The 25,973-nt window shown below is 42.2% G+C and overlaps 2 protein-coding genes across 2 annotated transcripts in view; both read left to right on the top strand.

The window, feature by feature from the left end:
* The first annotated feature begins 948 nt into the window (after positions 1-948).
* Positions 949-25,973, top strand: part of LOC142937762 (aspartyl/asparaginyl beta-hydroxylase-like) — a 28,893-nt gene continuing 3,868 nt past the window's right edge. The window contains exons 1-23 of the mRNA XM_076080846.1: positions 949-988; positions 1,113-1,151; positions 3,384-3,461; positions 4,842-5,051; positions 6,760-6,804; positions 8,609-8,677; positions 18,828-18,878; positions 19,527-19,568; positions 20,536-20,571; positions 20,880-20,924; positions 21,241-21,270; positions 21,352-21,384; positions 21,522-21,557; positions 23,081-23,125; positions 23,240-23,320; positions 23,755-23,796; positions 23,890-23,975; positions 24,096-24,182; positions 24,292-24,442; positions 24,549-24,685; positions 24,773-24,871; positions 25,282-25,371; positions 25,763-25,900. Of these exons, the coding sequence (XP_075936961.1) occupies positions 949-988; positions 1,113-1,151; positions 3,384-3,461; positions 4,842-5,051; positions 6,760-6,804; positions 8,609-8,677; positions 18,828-18,878; positions 19,527-19,568; positions 20,536-20,571; positions 20,880-20,924; positions 21,241-21,270; positions 21,352-21,384; positions 21,522-21,557; positions 23,081-23,125; positions 23,240-23,320; positions 23,755-23,796; positions 23,890-23,975; positions 24,096-24,182; positions 24,292-24,442; positions 24,549-24,685; positions 24,773-24,871; positions 25,282-25,371; positions 25,763-25,900 (1,710 nt within the window). The remainder of the gene's footprint in view (positions 989-1,112; positions 1,152-3,383; positions 3,462-4,841; positions 5,052-6,759; positions 6,805-8,608; positions 8,678-18,827; positions 18,879-19,526; positions 19,569-20,535; positions 20,572-20,879; positions 20,925-21,240; positions 21,271-21,351; positions 21,385-21,521; positions 21,558-23,080; positions 23,126-23,239; positions 23,321-23,754; positions 23,797-23,889; positions 23,976-24,095; positions 24,183-24,291; positions 24,443-24,548; positions 24,686-24,772; positions 24,872-25,281; positions 25,372-25,762; positions 25,901-25,973) is intronic.
* LOC142937376 (uncharacterized) lies at positions 12,674-16,205 on the top strand. The gene is made up of 2 exons (XM_076080260.1): positions 12,674-12,780; positions 12,927-16,205. The coding sequence occupies exon 2, from the start codon at positions 13,659-13,661 to the stop codon at positions 15,690-15,692; it is 2,034 nt and encodes a 677-aa protein (XP_075936375.1). The 5' UTR covers positions 12,674-12,780; positions 12,927-13,658; the 3' UTR covers positions 15,693-16,205.

Genomic DNA, 25,973 nt, shown 5'->3' with positions numbered 1-25,973 from the left:
TAAAAGAGGAAAGATAAGATCTCAGAGTTTAAAAGTGTCTCATTTTCAAAAGGAAGCCCTGAAATATTTCCCTTCATCACATTCATAAACTTCATCATGACGCTATAAACTGTTTATTCAGACCTGTCACATACGTCCTATGCTCGGCTTTATGGTAAGACTTTTTAAAGATGTATCTCTATGTATTTGTGCATAAATCCGCCTCCAGGTGTCATATTAACTCCACTGTTTTCTGTTTTGCGTCATATGTCTCCTTCCTCCTTCTTTCAATATATGGCAAATACATTTAGTTTCTATTGCACTTTTCATCACATGTACTCTATATTAAAATGCATGTACAAACACTGATAAAAATACAGACATGCATGTGGTTACTTATACATTTATAAGTGGAAAACAATCATTTTAAACTTAAATACAACATACTAATACAGCATTAGTGTTTATATAGTGCAGGGGGAGCTGCTCACTTTGTGTTTCAGCTCATATCTCTAATGAAACCTGATGATTATGATGATTAATCATAAATATATGACGGGGATGATGAGATGAGGCATAATGAAGAATGATAAAAATGGAGCTTGGATGAGTTTTAGTCACAATATATATTTGTACACTTCGATTTAATGTATTTTTCTTACTATATTATTAATATTATATTTATAAACCTTTGCTTTTAATGCATTAACTCTACCAATAAAGTGTATTAACATTATAATCATCATAAAACAGATGTTTAAAACTCCTCTCTCCTCTGCTGCCACGTTTTTTTTACACTGTACAGCTGTACCGCAACCTGATTGGTTCAAATCCCCCGAGAGCCCGTCTCGTTTTGTCCCGCCCCTCTGGCTCTGATTGGTCGAACATACAACTCAATCACGGTAACTATGGACTTTGGCTTTTTTTTTTTGTTGCTGGTATCCAAGTGAGGACGTGATTCACGGAGCGATGGCCCAGAAGAAGACTCCCAAAGCTCACCACAGGAAAGGTGAGTTTCCTGTCATTTAAAGGAGTTTTCTTCGCGGCAGAACGAAACTAAACACGTTTTTGGGAACATGCAGATGTGTTCTTTGATTCGGCTCACGTACCGGGACCGTGTGCATCTTCCTCAGCTGGACCCGCCTCGGGTTTCCAGCCCTCTTCAGGCGACAGTACGCGTCTAGCAGCGGTCACGAGCAGCAGTGAAACACCCGATTTAAACACATTAAAGACAGCTTGTGTGATTAACCGGTGCCGAATTGAGGAGTGGGTTTAAACCGTCTATGCGCATGTGTTAAATCGTGTTTTGTGAGTTTGTTTGCGTTCCTAATAAATAAAAGTATATTCAAGTGGAAGAAATTAGCATAGAGTCTGTTTTTTTGACGTCCTCGCGCTGCAGGAAGCCCGAGCTAGTTTAGCCACTGTTAGCTCGCTGTCAACAATAAAAGAACATGTATGACTTCATCTTTGTAAAGTAGAAGCATGCTCTGTGTGACGGAGAGCTTGTTGTCCAGCAGCAGCATGGCAGTGGCCCGGTTACTGATGCTAAGCTAACCTAGCTACCAGAGATGATGGTCTGCTAACAATAAAGCTAACAAGCTATTCACTTGTGTTTATTTAGCAGAGAGCTGCTCGCTCACTTACTGGTTGATGTTCTGGTGTCGTGTTTGCATACAGCCATGCAAAACTAATACTCTTCTGTTTGTTTCCTCATCTCCTCTCCTTGTCTCCTCTACTTAGCTTGTCTCCTCCTTTTCTTCTATCTCACGTCCTTGTTCCCTCTTCTCTCTCTGTTTCTTCTCCTTGTCTCCTCTACTTGTCTCTCCCCCCTTGTCTCCAATCCTTCCCTTCTCTCTTTGTCTCTTCTCCATGTTACCTCTCTCCTCCTTGTCTCCTCCCTTTCCCCATCTCCTCTCCCTTCTGTCTCCTCTCCTCATTTCCTCCCCTCTCCTCTCCTTGTCTCTTCTCCTTGTCTGCTCCCCTTTCCTCTTCTCTTGTCCTTGTCTCCTCTCCTTGTTTCCTCTCCCTTTTGTCTCCTCTCCTCGTCTCCTCTCTCTGTTTTCTCTCCTCTCATTGTCTCCTCTACATGTCTCCCCCCTTATCTCCATTCCTTGTCTCCATTCTGCTCTCCTTGTCTCTTCTCCTTGTCTCTTCTCCTTGTCTCCTCTCCTTGTTTCCTCTCCTTGTTGCCTCTCTTCTCCTTGACTTTACAACCTTTCACCAAAACACAAACATGCGGTACGAGTTCTAGTCCTGATCCACCCGGGTTCAGGGTTCTGATCCAGGGTTCTGGTTCAAGGTTCTGGTCCAAGGTTCTGGTCCAGCGTACTAGTCCAGGGCTCTGGACCAGGGTACTAGTCCAGGGCTCTGGTTCACATGTTTTCATTCAGCCTTGTTGTGATTATTGATGAATCGACTCATTAATTCTCTATTCAGAGTTCAGGTCTGAAGTAAAGTATCGTGTACTTTTCGTATTTTATATTAAATGTGAGGTATTGTGTTGGTACTGGTGTACAATTACTGTGACCTAGTAATATTTAAATGGTGTTAAATGTGTGTGTGTGTGTGTGTGTGTGTGTGTGTGTGTGTGTGTGTGTGTGTGTGTGTGTGTGTGTGTGTGTGTGTGTGTGTGTGTGTGTGTGTGTGTGTGTGTGTGTGTGTGTGTGTGAGAACAAACAAGTGTCAAGGTTATTTGGTGGGCTATTCTGTCCTCTCTGGCATCTCACACACACACACACACACACACACACACACACTGTCTCTGGGTTTGTCAGCTCTAATAATAGTGAGGATCAGGTTCTGGAGGCCAGTAGACTGTAGTGAGGAAGAGGAGGAAGAGGAGGAGCTCAGTCCCTCTCCTGCTGAGCTCTCAGTCACTTTGTGTCGTCGTCTTCGTCACTGATTTCATCTTTAATATCTTTTGGAATATTTCTTCTTCTTGGATCTTGTGATTGAACTTTTTCTTAAAGAGCTTCTGAATAGTTTCTCAGTCTGTTTTTATCCGGTTCTTGATCATCGTTGGTCACTTTCTTTATGGTGGTCTAGTGTGCACTGGTCTTCACTGGTTCCCGCCTGGTCCCGTTTTTGTGGGTCCAGCTGAGACCCGAGTCAGTCCATGCAGCGCTACCGCCAACAATATGGTGCCTCCTACCCCCCCACAGCCTCCCCAGCTCCTGTAGAGGAGATCCATGCTGAAGAGGAGGAGGAGGAGGAGGAGGAGGAGGAGGAGGAAGAGGAGGAGGAGGTGTACACTGAAGAGGAGGTGTATGGGGAGGAGGCTGAGCCGCTGATGCAGGAGGAGGTGGAGCCTGTGGTCCAGGAGACAGGTAGGCCTGGTACAGGAACAAGGTTTGACCTGGTTTGGTTTGGTCTGGTTCTTATCTGGCCCGGTTGGGTTTGGTTAGGAGGCGTTAAAGAGGAGGAGGAGGAGGAGGCGGCCTCACAGACCAAGGAGGAAGTGCAGCCCGACGTCCAGGAGACAGGTAGGAAAGGTTTGGCATGGTTTGGTTTGGTTTAGCTTGGCTTGGTTTGGCTTGGTTTGGTTTAGCTTGGTTTGGTTTAGCTTGGCTTGGTTTGGTTTAGCTTGGCTTGGTTTGGTTTAGCTTGGTTTGGCTTGGCTTGGTTTGGTTTAGCTTGGTTTGGTTTTGCTTGGCTTGGCATGGTTTGGTTTAGCTTGGTTTGGCTTGTGAAGCAGAGCTCAATGACACATTCGTGGATATCTGCTGGTATTTAGTTTGTTTCATAGCTCAACATTTTGAATGTTTGAATTGTTGTGTATCATGAATTTAATGCAAACTCAATACAATCTCTTGCTTATTTTCAAAATAAAAGCCTTCCAGCTCAGAGAATTGCGTGGGGCTTTTACTTGATAACGTAGTGAAGCAGCCACAGAAAGTCTTGAGTGACATTGGATTCAGGGAAAATCCTGATTAGCTTAGAGCTGTAATACATTCAAAAAGCTTCATGGTTGTGTACGAACCACGGGGTTATCTTTGGTGGATTAATGCAAAATTAACCAAGAATTATCTTTATTCGATTAGTTGTTTTTTATGCTTTTTTTCACGCTAAAAGAAAGTTATGAGCACATCTTTAGATTTAAAAAGGTGCTTTTGAGGGATTCTTTGCAGAGAAAGTCAGTTTAAATCAACAAAATGTTTAGTCGACAAAAATCATACGAATGTTAGTGGATAAAAATCGTAACAAAGTTGGTCGACAAAAATCGTAACAATGTTAGTCGACAAAAATCGTACGAATGTTAGTGGACAAAAATCATACAGATGTTAGTGGATAAAAATCGTAACAAAGTTGGTCGACAAAAATCGTACGAATGTTAGTCGACAAAAATCGTACGAATGTTAGTGGCTAAGATTATTTTTCGTCGATTAGTCGTTTTTTATGCTTTTTTAATGCAGAATTAATTCCAAGAAACTTAATGAGCACATCTCTAAAAAACAAAAGTAGCAGAATTTGAAGCTCTAATTAGATATATTGACTCATGTATGTATCTTTTTTAGCTTTTTTTTTGTCAAAGAACCAGATATTTTCATGAGAAGAGTCCGATAAAAGACTGTTTGTGGTTTCTATCTTCTATCGAGGTCATTATTAGCTGTCAGCTGTTGTCGTTTCCTCTCTTTTGTGGATCGTGTTGACTCCCTCGCTCTATTCCTGGGTCGGCCTGCCCTCTCTGGCTTCCTGCCATGTTGTCTTTGGCCGTAGATTTGTGTCAATAAAGTTTTATATAAAAAGAGTTCAAAGTGTTTTTTAAAAGCTTAATGGAGACGTTGCAGAACACTAACAGGGTCTGAAGTGTCAACGTAGAAAGTTACACACTTTAAAATACGAAAACATTTTCATGTCCTCAGAGGGGAAGACGCCGGTGGAAAGCAAGAATGGAAAGAGGATGGAGAGAGGAGGAGGAGATGGAGGAGGAGGAGGAGGAGGAGGAGGAGGAGGAGGAGGAGAAGGAGCCAAGTACTCCATGTTTACCTGGTTCGTGGTCCTGGCTCTGCTGGGAGTCTGGAGCTCCGTGGCCGTGGTCTACTTCGACATCGTGGACTACGACAGCGTCATCGGTGAGTAAGACGAGTTACGTTTACGTCGTTGATGAAGGAAGACGTCCAGACAGGGAGGATATATGTTCCCTTCATTAAATTAAATTAAATTTACATGACGATTGAAGCTGTCGATGCTCCTCAGTTTAATCTGACTAAATGTAAAAGAGTGTGAATATATGAATTTAAAATGTGTGAGTCACAGAAAACAATCGATGCACTTAGTGATCAATTATATGCAAATGAAACTGAACATTTGCCTCCAACTCTTATACCAAATAACAGACGTAGCTTCACATGAAGGTTCGTTAAAAAGCAGGAAGTTAAAATATAAAAGACGACTATAAGATATGTTTTGTCATAATTACACAAAACAATCTTTATACTTATTAGAAGACGCATCGCAATAACAAGATGTAGATCTGATAATTATGAGCTACAGAAGTTAAAGCTTCATGTGTTAAAGCTGCATTCTCTCTAGTGACCACCAGGGGGCGACTCCTCTGGTTGTATAGAAGTCTATGAGAAAATGACTCTACTTCTCTCTTGATTTATTACCTCAGTAAACATTGTAAACATGAGTTTATGGTCTCAGTCTCTAGTTTCAAGTCTTCTTCAATACAGCATGATGTTCATTTAGTACATTATGGTCCATTTAGAGTCAAACAGACCATAAAGCAGGGGATGCTTTAGGGCGGGGCTACACGGTGATTGACAGGTCTCTACCAGAGAGAAATAATGACGTGAAATCTGATAAACGAGCACGAGTGGGTTTCATGTTTTCAGAACTTTTGACAGCAAAACCAAATAATGTTGTGTTGTGACATTTGCTGACTTAGTTTCTGTTTCACAACACACACACACACACGTACGCACACACGCACACACACACACACACACACGTACACACGCACACACACACACACACACACACACGTACACACACACACACACACACACGTACACACTCAGACTCAGACATTGAACTTTAAGTTTTCAAAATGTTGGTTTTCATACAGGAACTGTCTGTCTTTATGTGGTTATGACAGTCATGCAGGAGTTTCACAAGCTCTTCCTCTCAGACACACGCACACTCACTCGCACACACACACACACACACACACACACACACACACACACACAGCTGTACGTGTCAGCTGACATGTTTCTCTCAGATTGTCTGTTATCTCTCTGCTCTCTGTGTGTAAAGTGTTTCTGGGCTTCATGAGCTGGAAAACAAAGGTGATGAAAGAGCCTCATTTAGGATTTTATTTGCTTACTTTTATAAGAAATAGCTTAATAGAAATGTGTGTTTTTTGAAGCATAATAATAATGATGATAATCACTGTGCTGGTTTTGTATTAGACAATATAAAACTGTGTAAAAATAACCTTTTTGGCAGCGAATGTGCTGTTTGTGGATGACCAATCCTTCAAAGTAAAAGCCTCCATCTTCTCTGGATGACTTTTACTGTGAAGCAGCTGCAGACTGAATCTAATCTTTGAGATATATATAGATATATATATATATCTATATATATCTATATATATCTATATCAATGTACATATATATTTTAAGGCTTCATGCAGCCGTGTGTCTCTCTGTGACTCTGTACTTCTTTGCACTAACTCTTCTTCTTCTTCTTCTTCTGCTCTCAGAGGTGTAGGTTCACCCTGCAGTGATCTTTACTCTGTCTTCTTCTTCTCTTGTTTCTTTTCTCTGCATGCAGCCAGAGCTAAGGAGTTTCGTATGAACTTTTCTGAAGTTTTACAAGGTACGGTCTCAAGGTTCTAAACTGACATTTTCACACCAAACTGCTCCCAAGAATGTGACGCTTCAAACAGGATGTAATGAGGTGAAAAGAGTTCAGGATAAACCCCGCTGCAGTAAAACCAGAGGTTTTCACATGGAGTCTGTGCCTCAGAAACACTGCCATGTCTGTCCACAGGGGGCGCCAGAATACACACTAAGGTTTACTTTAAGGTCTTTATAGATATCTACTAGCATCTGTGTCACACTAATGTTATATCTAGAGTGTTCTGTTCTCTGTGTTTGCTGCAAACAGAAACGATCTGCAGCTCTTCTTCTACTTTCTATCACAAACTAGAGCTTCTCAGAGAGAAAGAGACGTGTGTGACTGAAGTGCTGTTCTAAGAAACCAAAGACCAAGAGAGAAACTAAACTGGTTTCTTCTTTTGGTCGACTCGCTCAGAAAGCCTCAAACACTCAGCAGCAGTTTCTTTCTCACCTGCAGAAAGCACTCGCATGAGAACGGCTTCAAGCTTTACAGGTCGACTGTATTTTGTTTTTTTACATGGAAAAGTCCACTAATCCATGACGTAGATTTCAGCGCTGATGAAATGTTCTGCTGTGGACGTATTTTAGACACTTAAAAGAATGAATATCAGTTCAAATGAACGCTTTATTTAGAATGTCTTCACCTCTTTATTTGCTGTCAGACGGGGAACTGAAGCTGTGATCTCCCTCCAGACTGCATCCACTAAACACTGATTCTACCTCTCAGGACACAGGAGCTGCTGCTCTACTGCTGCCTCCTCCATCAGTGTGTTTGTGTTGTTGTGTCACTTTAGCAGTAGAACCAGTAGCTCCTGTGCTGTGAGAGGTAGAAGCAGTGCTGCAGTGGAGTCTGGTGGTAGATCACAGATCCACTTCCTGGTCTTGGTTCCTACTGATTGATCTGACGGCTGATCGGCTCCTACAGTCGTTAATACACCGACTATGAAGAAGAACCTCATGCAACCGCATTAGAGAGGGCCAGGGGGTTTACTAAATTATTATTATTATGTCTTTTGTTATTATTATTTATTTTATTTAACTACATTTTTTTATTTTATTTATTCCTGAGTTTATTGTTGTCTCACTGATCTTTCTGTTATTATTATTATTATTATTATTATTATTATTAATGTTATACGTAGCGACGTCATCGTGCAGGAACCTTCATCAGGTCGTGTGGGGAAAATAGCATCTTTAACACAAAAACACACGTAATTCAACCAAAATGTGAACGTTGTTATTTGAATACATAAGAAACGACACTAAGAAGCTACAGAATGATATAAAAACCCTATAAACAGTGTACTGGCCCTTTAAATTACGCCTGCTGTAGGTTTATCGTCTGCATGTGGACTCAGATTCTGAAATGAGGTTTTTGTAGATTTCTTCAGAACAGATGACGGACTCATCGTCTTCCTCCACCACATCCTTCCTCTTCCTCACACTTCATGCTCTTTGACACACTGCTGTGCTATTAATATGCTGCGTCCTCTGTTCTTATTAATAGCTTTGTGTCGCTGCCTAAAGGCTGCAACAGTTCAAATACAGCTTCAGTCCCATGAACACTTACATGATATGTAAAGTGTGTTCATGGGTGCCTGAGAACGTCGTGTCATATTAATATAAAACACTTGTGCTGTATGTTAAAATACAAGAAATTACAACTTATTAGAGAAAACAAATGCATCAAAACCCTAAAGTAAGATGTTTCATTTATGCAAATTAGTTCAATAATTAACTTCCTCCTTCTTCCCCTCCTCTTCCTCCTCTTCCTCCCTCAGGTAAACTGACGGCCTACGACACCGATGGAGACGGAGACTTTGACGTTGAAGATGCTAAAGTTCTGCTCGGCAAGTCCGCTTTCTTTGTTCCTCTTTCTTCTTCTGCCTGTTTTTTCTGCGTGTGCCTCGGTTTTTAAAACGGTAACCGACTTCTTCTTCTGTGGTGTGAAACCTACTAAAGCAGCGAGGGATGGCCGGTTTGTTTTGTTGCCTGAAAGAAGAACGTTTGAAGAGACGTTCACAGTAGCGTTGGAATCATCTGATGGTGTTAAAAGCAGGAAAAATACATGCATTGTATCTCCGATACCTCGTATTAGTACACAGAAACGTGTGTGTATGTATGTATATGTGTATATATATATATATATATATATATATAAATATATAAACCAGATGGTACAAACAATAACAACACTTCCGTACATGACGACTACATGACGTTATGTTGAGTGTTGATGGAGCTGCTACAATGTTAGCTTAGCATAGCATTGATCAATGCAAACCATTCAGAAAACAAGCATTTTAAAACTTGTCATCTTGAGGAGAGAACTAACAAAACATGAATTCAGACTTTTTACAAATCTGCATCATGATGAAGTTATTTCAGCATCATTTTAATCTGTTTATTGTAATTAGATTTACAGCTAAATCTGTTTATTTTGGGTTCAAACAGCTGTAGTGAACCCAAAACTGGAGCCAAGATGGCCGCCTCTGTAGTTTAGAGGAAGCCTGACGAGACGGAGACAGGAAGTTGTTGTTGTCTTTGGTTCATGTTCGTCTTTAACTCGCTTTCTTTCTCTTTCCCGCTTCGTCATCTTTTATTTTGTTGTCCTGGTTTTGTTTTGGTCGCTCTCCATTCCTTTGTACCACCTCCCTCCTTCTTCCTCCTCTCTCTCATACTCTCCTCCCTCCCTCCTTCCTTCTCCTCCAATACTCTCCTCCTTCCTTCCTCCTCTCTCTCCTTCCTTCTCTCTCTCACACTCTCCTCCCTCCTTCCTTCTCTCTCTCCCTCCTTCCTTCTCTTCTTCCTCTTGACATACCTCCTCACGTCCTCCCCCACTTTGTGCTTCACCCTTGCTTCTTCTCCCTCCCCCCTTTTTCCATCTCCACCTCTGCTCCCATCCTTTCTGCGTTCCCTCCTCCCTCCCTTTCTCTCTCCCCTTCTCTCTCTCTCGTCAGGCTTGACCAAAGATGGCGGCGGTAGTGCGAACGCCGAGTCGCTTGAGGAGGTTCTTAATATTTTAGCAGAGGAGGGCTCTGATTGGATCTATGGCTTCTTCACCTCCCTTTATGACGTAGTGTCCTCACCCGTAGAGGGGGAGGGGGAGGAAGGGAAGGAGGAGAAGACCTCCTCTGAAGACGAGGAGGTCAAAGGGGTCCCGCTGGACCTCCAGAACCAGTAGGAGGACAGGAAGCAGAGCCGGTAGCTCGGCTCCGTGGTCCCACTACGACCAATGAGGACCAGACTGTGAGGCGGTCCGGTCTGGCTGGAGGAGGACGGAGGACGGTCTGGTTCCCGCTGCAGGGCCAGACTGGCCAGACTGGGCAGAACAGCCTTTAAATGCAGGAGGAAACTAAACGGTCTGAAGACAGTAGTTCTGATTAAAGGATGCAGTTCATTTAGTGGTTTATTTGATATAAAGCAGAGCCTGTGCTGGATTATGACATATTTTCTTATTTGTGTATATGTTGCCCAAGATTAAGATAATAAAAACATAGTTAATTTAATGCTGACCACCGTCACCACAGTGTGTATTTACATTCATTACTTACACAGACTTTAGTCACCGTCACTCTTTCATCTTTGAATTCATTTATTTCTTTGTCATATTTATATCATCGTCACTTAGAGACTGTTTTAAAACAGTGATTCCCTTAAATGATTTCTTAAATTGACAAACATCACTTCAAACGGGATCAGAAACAATATTTATTCTTCTCTACGAGCTTCATTTCACTCTTTATTATTTACACAACATATAAACTATAATCTGTAAGAACATAAACCATATTCCATTATTTAAAAAGGAGGTCAGGGAGCAGAAAAACGTCTAAATAACATCATGAGATGAAGAATAGACGATCTCTGTACATCTGATTTATCCGTCTTGTCCTCAATCAATCAATCAATCAATCAATCAATCAACTGGAGGCTGTTTTGTGTATCCCGCTGTGTTCTGTTGATATTAATGCGACTCACTTCAAATTAACGACACCTTTCTGCCTGTAAACCACTGATAATCACAGATTTGTAGATCTTATAAATGTGATGCATTGACCATGTTTGCGTCTCAGTGTTTCTGTGCTTCTACAGTTCATAACAGCAGCTGGTTGTAACGATGTAACGGCAACATCTCCAGCCTTCTTTGTGTTACGCCGTGTTTCTGTGTAGCTTTCATCGACGTTCCTCTTCTGTTCTGCTCAGATGAGAAGAAGTTAAAAGCTCTCAGGAGAGACCATCTGAGGAAAGGTACCGTCATAAAAGTGTGTGTGTGTGTGTGTGTTTTCCTGCTGTGATGCTAAGCTAACAGCTAACAGATCCGTCTGTTTGTGAACCTTGTAGAGGACAAGAAAGAGGTGAAGAAGAAGAAAGGTCAAAGTAAAGGTAGAAACCTTTGATTCTCATCTGTACTAAATCTGAACGGGTTTCAATGAGGAGTGAACCAAAAATAACACAACCTGCTTGGTTTTGTCCACTAAGTTCACTTCTACTTTATTTATATTTGTCGTGTTGTTGTTCAACCTTGAAGTAGTTTAACGCTCTGAACCCCAAAAACACGCTGGCAGGATGGAAACGCATGTTTGTTTTTAAACAATCACCAAAACCGCACCATTTATCACAACCAGATGCTGTAAAAAACGTCAATATCGTCTGATCTTACATCTTTCCGACGGTCCTTGAACACATCGTGTGTGACGAAGACTTCCGTCAGAAGAATCAACCAAAACGAAGCTTTAAAATCATGATATTTCATCATAAAGATTTTATTCTACATGTTGTCATTATAAATGTCTCCTCTAATAAAGAGTTCACTTTAACCAGAATGTGTAGAAACATTAAAGTGTGAAACTATGACGTCATGATTGATTCATCTGAGACCAACAGTCATGTGACTACAAGGAGGAGACACTCTGACTGAACTACAGGAAGTGAACACAGAGCAGAGAGATTGTTTTCCAATTTTTATAAAATAAATGATCAAAGAATTCAACTTGTTCTTCTTCTTAATGATTGATGACATCATAACTGTTGTTCTGCACTAAAGACGCGTTCTAGTTCTCTCTACTTCTAGTCATCATGGTTCTGTTTCCATAGAGGAGCAGGACTTTTATTTTGTAGCTTAGCGTTCTATAAAACGTTGACCAGTTCAGTTACTCAACAAAACCAGCAGCCTGCAGACACATCACACACTTCCTACTTTTGGTTTAATTACTTCCTCTTCTGTGTTTGAAGTGGAGGAAGTGAAGTAGATGTTTCCTTCAGGGTCGTGTCTCCGTGTCGTCTACCGATGCATTGAATATAAGAAGTGGACGTAATCATAGTGACGTCACTCGTTGGTTTGTGGACAATTTGAAGCCTTGAGTTCGGCGTTATGGCCGTCGCCATCTTGTATTTTTTTGCAACCAGTGAACAGGAAGTGACCATATCTGGACTGAGGAGTGACGTAGAGACGCCGTATACATCTCTGGTAGAGACCTGTCAATCACTGTGTAGCCCCGCCCTAAATGTACTGTAGAAAATTAAATATTTAATCGTTTTAATTTCACTTTCTGCTCGTAATATCCGGCAGTATTTTACTGATTGCGATTTCGAACACAGTATAACTGGATTATTAAAACACATTAACTTATTTTATTTATTAATAATTTCTCTATCGAATGTACTTCACTATAGTACAATATCTGCCTCACCATTGCGGTATTGCACACTAATCTATCGACTGACATCACTTCTGTTTTTAGAGTCGATCACCTCGTTTTGCTTTGGAGTGTTTGTGGTGAAGTTTGCTAAAGCTTGATGCATTTCCAGAATCTTGCAGCCCGTAGTTGTGGCTTCTCTGCCTGGTTGTGATGATGTGACGGTTCTTTTGGCTTCAGTATCAAACAGTTTTATGTGTTCTTCGTCCTAGAAGACGAGACGTCAGAGGATCAAGAGATTAAACTCCCAAAAGGTAGATTTGTGTGTGACTTATCGTCTGTGAGTTAGTTTGTGATATTAATCTCTCGTCGTGTCCATCTGTTGATGTGAATTTGACTTATTTATTGTCTGCAAATGAGTTCACCGTGTGAATAAATAATCTTAATATTTGACATCCAGCTGAAGCAGAGGAGAGTTCTGCTAGAGACGCAACCGGAGGTATGAAAACGAGCCGCCTGCACGTCTGAAATAAAGACTTTTCTGTTGTTGTGACTTGATGTTGTTAAGGCACGGCTTTGGTTTCACAGCTGATTGATGAAAGTAGATCCTCTGTGTGTGAACTTCATTGGACTAAATCCTTTTATTGTAGCCTTGCAGACAAATAATTGATTACTTAAGTCAGTTGACAGTAAAATGTATGGATGCCAACTAATTTATGCATTCTTTGCATTCATTAAAAATGAACGATGTCTCAATTATATTTATTTTTGTTTCACATTTTTTAAAATGTATCGCAGGTGGTCAAATAAATTAAGCTGTTTGAAAACATCTCTAATCCATAATATTAACCAATTAATGTATTTCGTACATTTATTTTATTTATATTAAACGCATTTTAACAGAAGTGCATTCGACACAATTAAACAAGGACTTTGCTCTTCGGTGTAACAGAACAAATTGTGTACCAGCATGTCACGTCCTTTTCTAATAATTCAATTCAACTGAATAAATTGAATTGAACACCTCCCGTGTTGTTTTGTGTGATCACGTTAACAAGTCGAACGCCGTGTTTCAAGTCATAACTGTGAATCACATTCACACTGCACTTTAAAGTTCCACCTTAAATCCAAAACCTCAGACCGTCCCGTCAGAGGAGCCAGGCTTCGCTCCGCTCTGAGGGAGGAGCTTAGGATGATCCACGAGAAGATGGAGGCCAAGAGGATCGCTCGCATCGCCCTGGCTGAGATCAGGGCCTTCCTCGCCGAAGAGGAGGAGAAGGCCTGGGCGCTGAAGATGAAGACGCTGGAGGCTGTGCAGGAGCAGCTGAGGGAGGAGAGGAGGAGGCAGGCTGAGAAGGAGAGGATGGAGAAGGAGAAGGCTGAGAAGCAAAAGATGGAGAAGGAGAAGACTGAGATGGAAAGGATGGAGAAGGAAGCGAAGGAGAAAGCTGAGAAAGAGCAGTTGGCTCAAGAAAGGGCAGAAAAAGAGAAACAAGAGATGGAGAGATTGGCCAAAGAACGAGAGAGGGCCGAAAAGGAGAGGATGGAGAGGGAGAATGAACAGTTAGAAAGGGAGAGGATGGAGAGGGAGAATGAACAGTTAGAAAGGGAGAGGATGGCCAAAGACGGAGCTGAAAAAGAAAAGCTGGAGACGGAACGCATCGTTAAAGAAAGGGCTGAAAAAGAAAAGCTGGAGAGGGAACAAATGGCCAAAGAAAGAGCTGAAAAAGACAAGCTGGAGCGGGAACGAATGGCCAAAGAAAGAGCCGAAAAAGAAAAGCTGGAGCGGGAACGAATGGCCAAAGAAAGAGCCGAAAAAGAAAAGCTGGAGCGGGAACGAATGGCCAAAGAAAGAGCCGAAAAAGAAAAGCTGGAGCGGGAACGAATGGCCAAAGAAAGAGCTGAAAAAGAAAAGCTGGAGCGGGAACGAATGGCCAAAGAAAGAGCTGAAAAAGAAAAGCTGGAGACGGAACGCATCGCCAAAGAAAGAGCTGAAAAAGAAAAGCTGGAGCGGGAACGAATGGCCAAAGAAAGAGCCGAAAAAGACAAGCTGGAGCGGGAACGAATGGCCAAAGAAAGAGCCGAAAAAGAAAAGCTGGAGCGGGAACGAATGGCCAAAGAAAGAGCCGAAAAAGAAAAGCTGGAGCGGGAACGAATGGCCAAAGAAAGAGCCGAAAAAGAAAAGCTGGAGCGGGAACGAATGGCCAAAGAAAGAGCCGAAAAAGACAAGCTGGAGCGGGAACGAATGGCCAAAGAAAGAGCCGAAAAAGACAAGCTGGAGCGGCAACGAATGGCCAAAGAAAGAGCCGAAAAAGACAAGCTGGAGCGGGAACGAATGGCCAAAGAAAGAGCCGAAAAAGAAAAGCTGGAGCGGGAACGAATGGCCAAAGAAAGAGCTGAAAAAGAAAAGCTGGAGCGGGAACGAATGGCCAAAGAAAGAGCTGAAAAAGAAAAGCTGGAGCGGGAACGAATGGCCAAAGAAAGAGCTGAAAAAGAAAAGCTGGAGCGGGAACGAATGGCCAAAGAAAGAGCTGAAAAAGAAAAGCTGGAGCGGGAACGAATGGCCAAAGAAAGAGCTGAAAAAGAAAAGCTGGAGCGGGAACGAATGGCCAAAGAAAGAGCTGAAAAAGAAAAGCTGGAGCGGGAACGAATGGCCAAAGAAAGAGCTGAAAAAGAAAAGCTGGAGCGGGAACGAATGGCCAAAGAAAGAGCTGAAAAGCTGGAGCGGGAACGAATGGCCAAAGAAAGAGCTGAAAAAGAAAAGCTGGAGCGGGAACGAATGGCCAAAGAAAGAGCTGAAAAGCTGGAGCGGGAACGAATGGCCAGGGAAAGGGCAAGAATTGCTCAGGAGAAGGAGAGATTAGAGAAAGACAGATTGGAGAAGGAAAGAGTTGCACGAGAACAAAAGGCGAGGATGGAGAGGGAACGAATGGCGAAGGAAAGAGAGAGAATCGCCCGGGAGAAGGAGAGAATCGAACAGGTGAGGATGGAGAAGGAAAGGATGGAGAGGCTGAGACTCGCCAGAGAGAAAGCTGCTCGGGACAAGATGGAGGCGGAGAGGCTGGCGAAGGTAGATACGAAGAAACCAGAGCTCCCGGAGAGGAAACCAAACGCTTCCCAGATGAAAACTTTGGAGGAGAAAAGCAACCGAACGAGTGCGTCGGCGGTCAGGAGGGAGAAGAGCGTGGTGCAGGAAAAGATGGCCGACGGCGGGAAGACGAAATAACTCCGTGGATCTAAGATACTATCTTATAAATGGTGCTAAAACAGTTGAAGCTAACGTGTAAAATCTTGCAGGTGAATCGTCATTTGATAGAGTAAGGAGGTTTTAGAGGACAGTACATTAGCTGTAAATCCTAAGAATCACTTTTTTTCTAACTACTTTTATCACGTAATTTTTTGCTATTAAGTAAATATTCTGAATAAAAGGTCTAAATATTAAAGGTATAGGTTGGCAATTTCCATCTTGTTAAAAAAAACTGCTTTATTTTCTGTTTCACGTCGCACTGGACAGACTTATTTTTGCATTATTTTTCGTTTAGTCCTTTTACAGAAAGAAACCAACTAATTGTGAATGTAGTCGTCAATAAATTTGGGTATTTGTAAAGACGTGCTAAGCTAGTGTAGCTACCTGGGGCCGGTATTTCAAAAATGATCTCACAGGATTATATTGGTTTGATCGGATTTAATTCTGATCTGATCTGAAAATTGGGTAACTCAAAGCAGCTCCAATCCTGGCTAGCCCGCTAGCTACTTACCATAGAGGTCAATGGAGTTAAGTTAACTCCAGTTAGCATTACCTCAGGTTAATTAGCAATTGTTAAGCGATTGTTTTAAGTAAGGCGGCAACCTCCGGGTCTGACAAGGGAAGCCAAAGCTTCATGTGTTAAAGCTGCATTCTCTCTAGTGTCCACCAGGGGGCGACTCCTCTGGTTGTATAGAAGTCTATGAGAAAATGACTCTACTTCTCTCTTGATTTATTACCTCAGTAAACATTGTAAACATGAGTTTATGGTCTCAATCTCTAGTTTCAAGTCTTCTTCAATACAGCATGATGTTCATTTAGTACATTATGGTCCATTTAGAGTCACACAGACCATAAAGCAGGGGATGCTTTAGGGCGGGGCTACACAGTGATTGACAGGTCTCTACCAGAGACGTATACGGCGATTCAAGTATCTGGATAGCGAGACATGTTGGTTGCCATCTGTCCTACAAATGCTTCATATTAGACAAACATTTACTTATATTTGGATGCGAAAGCTGCGCTAACGCTAGCTCCTGTTGGCAAATGGTCCGCGATGTTTGTTTTTATTGATGACATTAGCTTAACTCCTAAACAAATGACCATTTATATCAATGATGACTTTCTGCTGATTGTTCTGATATATTCTGCTGCTGCAGAGTTTAGTTCTCAGAATTGAACATTGTTTTTAGTTTTTAGTTGACTCTGTCTAAGTTTGGGAACATTAGGATTTGACATTTATATAGTAAATAACTTTAACATAAAGGTCATATTATATATCTGCATCTCCTCGACGCTCCAACGACTGTCAAAAGATGCCAAAATAAATTTCCAGTCTAAAAGCATTGAAAGTTGATTTAATAAAAAAAAAAGATGGACCATTTACTCCAATGAATCACTATATTCAAATTAAGTATTTGGTGTTTTTCTTTCGGGTGATGTCAGTTTTAGGTACTTCAAATATGGAAAGAAATCTTGAAAATCCTGAAATGTGTTTTTTAGGTAAAAAAGGTGCAAAAGAAGAGTAAAAAGTGTAATATTCTTTAGAAACACTCAGATTTCTTCCTGCTGTTTGTCTGTTGGAAGCGTCTTGCTTCAGTTTGGTTTGATGTAACTATAGAAGATGTTTTATTTTGGTGAAGAACACATGTAAATCTGAGAGGAAGAAGAAGAAGAAGTTGTCTTATCTCATGATGCCAGCCTCTCATTGGTCCTCTGGCCTGTTGGGAATAGAGTTTTAAATAAATGCTGATTTAATACAAAGTCTGCCATCATTTGATGTTTAGTTAAAGGTTAATCGTGTCGTCTTACATGAGTTCTGGTGTTTAAAACCTCAATTACAGAGTTTTACTTGAGTTTCATTTGTTGTGTTTTTTTAATGTCTTTAACTCAGATCTTTGTTGTTTTCCTTCAAAATGTGAGAAAGTCTTGGTTGAATAAATCTTAATTGAGATATGTTTTGTCTTCCTTGTTGGTGAAATGTGACTGTGGCCTGAAGTGAAAACCTGTGTTCCACCGTTTAAAGAACATCACATCCTCCTCTTCCTCTGTTATCTCTCTCCACCACAGCTTCCTCCTCTTCACTCTTTCTTCTTCTCAGCTCGTGTTTCCTTCCCAAGAAATATAATCTTCTGTAACTCCTGAGAAATGAGACGAATAAATGTTGGTTTTAAACTCGACTGTTCTCCATGAGGCAGCGTGTGTTTGTGTATTTAGTGAACCTTCTCATGCTGTCTTTATGTCTTCTTCATCACATACAACATAACATTAGCGTTGTTTGAGTTTGGGTACATTTAGAAAGCTCCAGTGTAGGAAAGAGAAGGTTTCCTGTCTCGACTGTTTCTTTCACTTCACAAGTTAATAATATTATCACGTTAAGTCAAATGTTGTGGGAAAGTTTAAATATGAATCCAGAGAGCTGCTTCTTTACTAAGTCGTTGCTGTAATTGTGTTCATTCTCTGGTATCTCTTGTGTGAGTTCATAACTTCATCAGGAGGAGTTTTCACTGCAGCTGTATGAACACAAAATAAACGGATTCAGCTGAGATTTAACTGCAATAAACGGATCAAAGTGATGCTGAAATAACGACACAATGACGCCGATTTGTGAAAAGTCTGAATTCATGTTTTGTTAGTTCTCTCCTCAAGACGACAAGTAAACAACTTCTAAAATGCTTGTTTTCTGAGGAGTCTGGATCGATCGGTGCTATGCTAAGCTAACACTGTAGCAGCTCCATCAACACTCAACATAACGTCATCTAGGCGTAAATACAGCAGCGTAGTTATTGTTTGTACCATCTGGTTCATACATATTTATACGTAGTTTCTGTGTACTAATGCGAGGTCTCGTAGAGTTCTGGGTGAACACAGACAACGTCAGGACGATGGTGATGACTGTAATTGTTTAGTAAAACGTGATGATTGTAAAGCCACACACCATATGCACCGTCAGCCTTTTCATCAGATGTTTGAGGAGAAGCTCTTTATTTAACACTCATGCACTGAACTCTTTCATATAATTAGGTATTTATTGTCTATATTTTCTATGTATCCCAAACTAAGGAAGTACTTTTGGTAAAAACTGTTTTCACTTTAACCTCATATTCCACTGAACAGGGCTGAAGGATGCAGAGAGACCACAGGTGGGAGATTCACCTGAGGAAACAGGTGAGGAGATGATCTCACACTCACACACACACACACACACACACACAGTAGAATCGAGCTGACTGTGACCTGGTACACCTGTGTATTCAGAGCTGAGGGTGTGTCTGCAGAACGTTAGCTAAGACAACTGTGTTACACCAACAAAGCAGCTCCACCCGGACACACTGAGGCTTTAAAGCAGCTCCACCCGGACCTGCCCAGTGCAACCAGTCACATGTGCTCTGCTGGAAAAGAACAGCCAGACGAGTTAGATCAATCCATGTAATTAGTTGCAGCCATAGATCTTATGCCTGCTTATTAAAATTGGAGTTTACAACTATTTATTTTTGGTTGAAATGCTATTAAATATATTATACATCTCGTCTGCTTTTAACCCAAAAGAGACCAGCAAGCATCCGGCTGAAACAACCAATCGGCAAGCTGCAGAGCCACAGGGGGCGGAGCCAACACGAGCCACGTCAACCGAAACCTCAGCCAGTGAGACAGGTGTGTTTTGTGGTGCATATATTTTTAATGTATGTACATTCTTTTCCTTTGCTTTAAATAAATGGTCCCAAATACCAAATGCAAAGCATGATGGGAAATGTAGTGCTTCTCATTCTGTTATTTTAATCCGAACATTATTCCTGCTTTGTTTGACGTCCTCAGAGAGCGGCCCGTCATCCGTCCATGACGATGATGATGATGAAGGTATGTGTCTGCATTGTGACAGCTGAGTGAGGAGGAACCATGTTGTTCTCACTGACTGATGAAGCAGAAGTTAATCTGTTTGTATTTAGATGCTCTTTGAGCTGCTGTGATGATTGAATGCTACTTATTTCCTCCTTGATGCTCTTCATTTGCTTCTTCTGTATTATCAGGAGCACTGAATGGACAAAACTATGTGGACACCTGTCCAGATATTTGAGTCTACTTTAGGTTTGAGTCTGTTCCCATAGTTTTGCTTCTGATTTATCTTGTAAATTTGTATTTTATAGTTAATATTCTTAACTTCCAAAATACCAAAGACATTTTTTTGCACGTGAAAACTTACTAAATATACTTGATTCTGATATTTCAGATTTCATGAAGGGAAATCTTAATGCTACAGCACACAGTGATCATTTAGATATATTTAGACAACAGTGTTCGACAACCCTTTCTCAGGTGCACAAAGCCAACTCCATAAAGAAATGGTTTTCCCAGTTTGTTGTGGAAGAACTTGACCTCAACCCCATTCAGCACCTCTTACCGCTGTCTTGTATTTTGGCTGTTGCCAACATGGTTGTAGGTGGTTGCCATCTCCATCTTGTTTTTTGGTCTTTGCCATCTCCATCTTGTTTTTTGACCGTTGCCATCTTGTTTGTTTTCAACCAAAATGTTTACAATGTTTACTGAGGTAATAAATCAAGAGAGAGGTAGAGTCATTTTCTCACAGACTTCTATACAACCAGAGGAGTTAATGAACATGAACAGGTGTCCACATACTTATGTCCATGCCGTGTGTATAGCAGACACTTCTATTCACAGCATCAGTCTTCTTTTAAATGAATGCTGAATACTTTTCCTGACATCTGAATGTTACCTGCTGCCTGCTCTCACTGTGCTTCAACCTGTGTGATCGGCTGACATGATGATGTCACAAAGGTAACTTATTACCTGTCTGTGTCTGATCCAGTCTCTAGATCTTACGATGTGGAGTCTGAAATCCAAGGTTGGTCCTGCAGATAGTTTAGCGGCTCTGCGGCTGTTGTTGGATGTGAAGCTGTCTGCATGTTGTTTCCCTGTTTGTTTGGAGCCTCAGACATCACCTGAGTCTGCTGCCACACTTCCTGTTTGTCTGCTGCAGGACTAATGTTAGATTACTTGATGGTGTGTGTGTGTGTGTGTGTGTGTGTGTGTGTGTGTGTGTGTGTGTGTGTGTGTGTGTGTGTGTGTGTGTGTGTGTGTGTGTGTGTGTGTGTGTGTGTGTGTGTGTGTGTGTGTGTGTGTGTTCTAACCCGTGTGTCTTGGCATGTCTAGCTGCCGTCCCTCTCCCTCCATTGGTGGAAGAGGACTTTGTGCCAGGTCAGTTACACACAGTCTTTTATTTAATTTTCTTCAGTGGTGGAGGAAGTATTCAGATACTTTACTGCAGTAAAAGTACTAATACCACACTGAAAATACTCCACTACAAATACAAGCCCTGCATTAAAAACCTTACTGAAGTAAAAGTGGTTAAAGTACTTAAAGTGAAAGTATTGATTGAACATTCAAACATAAAAAGTACAATAATTACATCTGAGATGTAGAAGAGGAAAAGTATAAAGTATCATGTAAAATGCTCGAAAGTACAAGTACCTCAAAATACACAGTACATTTACAGCGTAACTGTCTGTTACAGATGATCCTCGAGACAGCCTGCATCCATATGGTGAGTAAAGTCTCTTCTCTGTCCTCTGCTTTCAATAGTTCATAGTTTTCATAATAATTCACTTTTGTTGTCTTATTTCAGAGGATCAAGCTGAAACCATAGACACAACTGGAGGTGAGACATTTAAATACAGGATGGGATTTATTATCTACAGTCCACATTGTAGTAATGGTAACTACACAGTTACAGTATTGTTCTTTTATTAGAGTACACTGAACTGTTGATGATTATTTCTGTGTTTCCTGTTGTAGTTCTGGTGGAGGAGCGGCCCCCAGAGGAGAGTCAAGGTGAGTCAGACACACTGTCAGGGTCTCAACACCTCAAAGTCTTGCTCTTAAGCCCTCAAAGTCTTGGTCCTGACTCGGTTTCAACACCTTAAAGTCTTGGTCTTGACTTGGTCTCAACACCTCAAAGTCTTGGTCTTGTCTTGGTCTCAACACCTCAAAGTCTTGGTCTTGTCTTGGTCGCAACACCTCAAAGTCTTGGTCTTGACTTGGTCGCAACACCTCAAAGTCTTGGTCTTGACCTGGTCTCAACCCCTCAAAGTCTTGGTCTTGTCTTGGTCTCAACCCCTCAAAGTCTTGGTCTTGTCTTGGTCTCAACACCTCAAAGTCTTGGTCTTGACTTGGTCGCAACACCTCAAAGTCTTGGTCTTGACCTGGTCTCAACCCCTCAAAGTCTTGGTCTTGTCTTGGTCTCAACCCCTCAAAGTCTTGGTCTTGTCTTGGTCTCAACACCTCAAAGTCTTGGTCTTGTCTTGGTCTCAACACCTCAAAGTCTTGGTCTTGACTTGGTCGCAACACCTCAAAGTCTTGGTCTTGACCTGGTCTCAACACCTCAAAGTCTTGGTCTTGTCTTGGTCTCAACCCCTCAAAGTCTTGGTCTTGTCTTGGTCTCAACACCTCAAAGTCTTGGTCTTGTCTTGGTCTCAACACCTCAAAGTCTTGGTCTTGTCTTGGTCTCAACACCTCAAAGTCTTGGTCTTGTCTTGGTCTCAACACCTCAAAGTCTTGGTCTTGACTTGGTCGCAACACCTCAAAGTCTTGGTCTTGACCTGGTCTCAACACCTCAAAGTCTTGGTCTTGACTCAGTCTCAACACCTCAAAGTCTTGGTCTTGTCTTGGTCTCAACACCTCAAAGTCTGGGTCTTGACTCGGTCTCAACACCTAAAAGTCTGGGTCTTGTCTTGGTCTCAACACCTCAAAGTCTTGGTCTTGTCTTGGTCTCAACACCTCAAAGTCTTGGTCTTGACCTGGTCTCAACACCTCAAAGTCTTGGTCTTGACTCAGTCTCAACACCTCAAAGTCTTGGTCTTGTCTTGGTCTCAACACCTCAAAGTCTTGGTCTTGACCTGGTCTCAACACCTCAAAGTCTTGGTCTTGACTCAGTCTCAACACCTCAAAGTCTTGGTCTTGTCTTGGTCTCAACACCTCAAAGTCTTGGTCTTGACCTGGTCTCAACACCTCAAAGTCTTGGTCTTGACTCAGTCTCAACACCTCAAAGTCTTGGTCTTGTCTTGGTCTCAACCCCTCAAAGTCTTGGTCTTAACTCAATGTCAGACCCTCAACATCTTGCGCTCAGTCCCTCAAAGTCTTGGTCTTGTAATTAGTACTAGTTTTATCTCACAGGCAGCAATATCGAAGCACAATAAAAGAGATGAAGCTTGTTTTGCAGCTCTGGATATGAACATTATCCAGCGTTATCACTGATATCAATGTTTGCTCTGATAATACGTCTTGTGAAGTAAGTTCTGATGACACCAGTCTGAATGATGAGCCTTGATATTGTTTTTCTGTTTGTTCTGTAGCAGACTCTGGACAACACTTGACGAGCTCCAAGTTCACACAAGAATCAGGTACGTCGTCTAAACATCTTGAATCTACATCAGCAGCACACGTCTGAGGACAGAAGGTGCTTTGTTCTGGAAGTGTTCCAGATGTGTAAACACATGAATCGTTCTATCTGTCAGAGCCAGTTGTGGAAGCAGAGAACCAGTCTGAACCACCAGTAGAACCAGAACCACAGAGAGACACACCAAAGGAGACAGAGGGTGAGCACACACACACACACACACACACACACACACACACACACACACACACACACACACACACACACACACACACACACACACACACACACACTATCCAGGTTATGTAATTGTTCATGAAACGTTTGTCCAGCTGCTCAAAGACAATATGAACTTAACGCAGCAGTAAAACGCTGCCATCTAGTGGTTAGTAGAGGGATGACAGCTTGACCGTCTTCAGGGTTTATAATCTATAGTTTCTTCTCACTGAGGAGTATTTTGACTTTGAGCGATCGCTGAAATGTCTAAACACACATTTAAATAAATCTCTTCAGCTCTTTCTGACCCGGTGAAGGTCTTTGCCTCCTTTTTCTTTCCACTCATGTTGTCAAAGCTGACTCTAGAATCTGTGATGGTGGTGAATATTGAATACTAAAGTGTCTCCTGTGTCACAGGGACAACAGGGAAACGTGCCGAGGAGAAGCTCAAAGAAACAGGTGAGAACCCCGAGGAGTCTTTTAAACAAACGCATGAATCATTTAAAGTTGCTTCTTGTGTTTCATTTCTCTTTTCTTGTGTTTGTCCTCCAGCAAAGAAAAAGAAACCAAAGCTGTTGAATAAATTTGATAAAACGATTAAAGCGGAAATCGACGCTGCAGAAAAACTTCGTAAGAAGGTACAGCTTCCTGTCCTCCACGTACCGATCAATCGATGTTTGTAAAGTTTTGTAAAGTTTTGAGCTAAAACTCGTTAACGTACTTTATTCATCTTTTAACGACCGGACTTCTGTCATCAGGGGAAGCTGGAGGAGGCTCTGAGAGCGTTTGAGACTCTGGTGCAGCAGCATCCACAGAGCCCCCGCGCCCTCTACGGGAGAGCCCAGGTACCACACAGTTCTATCACACAGTACTACTACACAGTACTACTGAACAGTACTACTGCTCAGTACTACGGCACAGTACTGACTCTCCCCTAACCGTGTGTGTCTCCAGACGGAGGACGACCTGGCTGAGAAGCAGCGTAGTAACGACATGCTGCAGAAAGCCATCAACAGCTACAGAGATGCTGCTGAGCTCCCCGATGTGACCTCTGACCTCCTGAGAGCAGCGCTGAAGAGACGAGCAGAGAGACAGCAGTTCCTGGGTGACACAAATACTACAAACACTTCTTTCAGACATGGACCTCTGTGGTTAACGCGGTGGCACTTCAACGCAGCGTCGGACCTTCGTCCGTTGTTTTTCTCCGTCAGGTCGGATACGCGGCTCTCTGGCGACGCTGGAGAAGATGGTTCAGATCTTTCCAGAAGACATCGGGCTGAAGAACGAACTGGGCGTCGCCCACCTGCTGCTAGGAGACAACAAGGGCGCCAGGAAGGTCTTTGAGGAGGTGTGTGCGTGTGTGTGTGTGTGTGTGTGTGTGCCTGTGTGTGTGTGTGTCCCGTCCTCGTCTCTGATTGGTCGTCTGTCTCCACAGGTTCTGGAGGTTGCCCCTATCAACGGCTTCGCTAAAGTTCACTACGGCTTCATCCTGAAGTCAGAGAACAAGATAGAAGAGAGTATACCGTACCTCAAGGTACACTGTGGTTATATATGTGTAGTATAAACACATCATACGTCTATAATGTGTTTATTTATATAAAGATATTCAGAAATCAAATGTGATTCTTCTGTGAAATATCAGCTGCAGATGTTTGAAGTCTGAGGTCGGTTTCATCTCCTCCTCTCCTCCCCTTGTTTCCTAGCTTTGTCTCCTCTCTTCATCTTCTCTCCGTCTGTCTTCTTCTTCTTCTTCTTCTCTTCTAATTTCACGTGTTCATTGGAAAAAGAAAATGTTATTTTCTTGTTGTCTCTCTTCATCTCAGCTACTCTCCTTGTTTCCTCTACACACCTCCTCTCATCGTTTTGTCTCCTCTCCTTGTTTCATCTCCTCTTCTGTCCTCTCCTCTCCTTGTTACCTCATCTCCTGGTTTCTGTCTCCTTTAGGAGGGTTTGGAGTCAGGTGAACCAGGAACAGATGACGGCCGTTTTTATTTCCACCTGGGCGACGCTCTGCAGAGAGTCGGAGACGACAAAGTGAGTGAAGTCACGCTGACATGGAACCACGTTACACAACGTTACGCTACGCTACGTTACGCTACGTTACGCTACGTTACGCTACGTTACGCTACGCTACGTTACGTTACGCTACGTTACGCTACGCTACGCTACGCTACGTTACGCTACGTTACGTTACGTTACGCTACGCTACGTTACGCTACGCTACGTTACGCTACGTTACGTAGCGTAACGTCACGTTACGCTACGTAACGTAGCATAACGTCACGTTACGTAGTTCAATTATAGAATAAATGTTATTATTGTAAACCGTTACAAATATGTAATTAACTTACATGTTGGAGATTACAAAGTCTGTCTCTCTCTGTCTCTCTCTGTCTCTCTCTCTCTCTCTCTCCCTCTCCTCCAGGCCTACCACTGGTATGAGTTGGGTCACCAGCGCGGTCACTTTGCGTCCGTGTGGCAGAGATCTCTGTACAACGTGGACGGACTGAAGGCTCAGCCGTGGTGGACATCCAGAGACACGGGGTACAGCGACCTGGTCAGGGTGAGCAAACCCGTCAGCCCATCACCTCCTCCGTGAGGCCTCAGGGGGACACATTCAAACTCATTCAGGAGTA

Source organism: Anarhichas minor, unplaced genomic scaffold (assembly GCF_050575085.1).
Source record: "Anarhichas minor isolate MPS153535 unplaced genomic scaffold, ASM5057508v1 ptg000074l, whole genome shotgun sequence".
Lineage (NCBI taxonomy): Eukaryota > Metazoa > Chordata > Actinopteri > Perciformes > Anarhichadidae > Anarhichas > Anarhichas minor.
The sequence above is the reverse complement of the archived record's forward strand: the minus strand, read 5'-3'. Positions and strand labels throughout refer to the sequence as shown.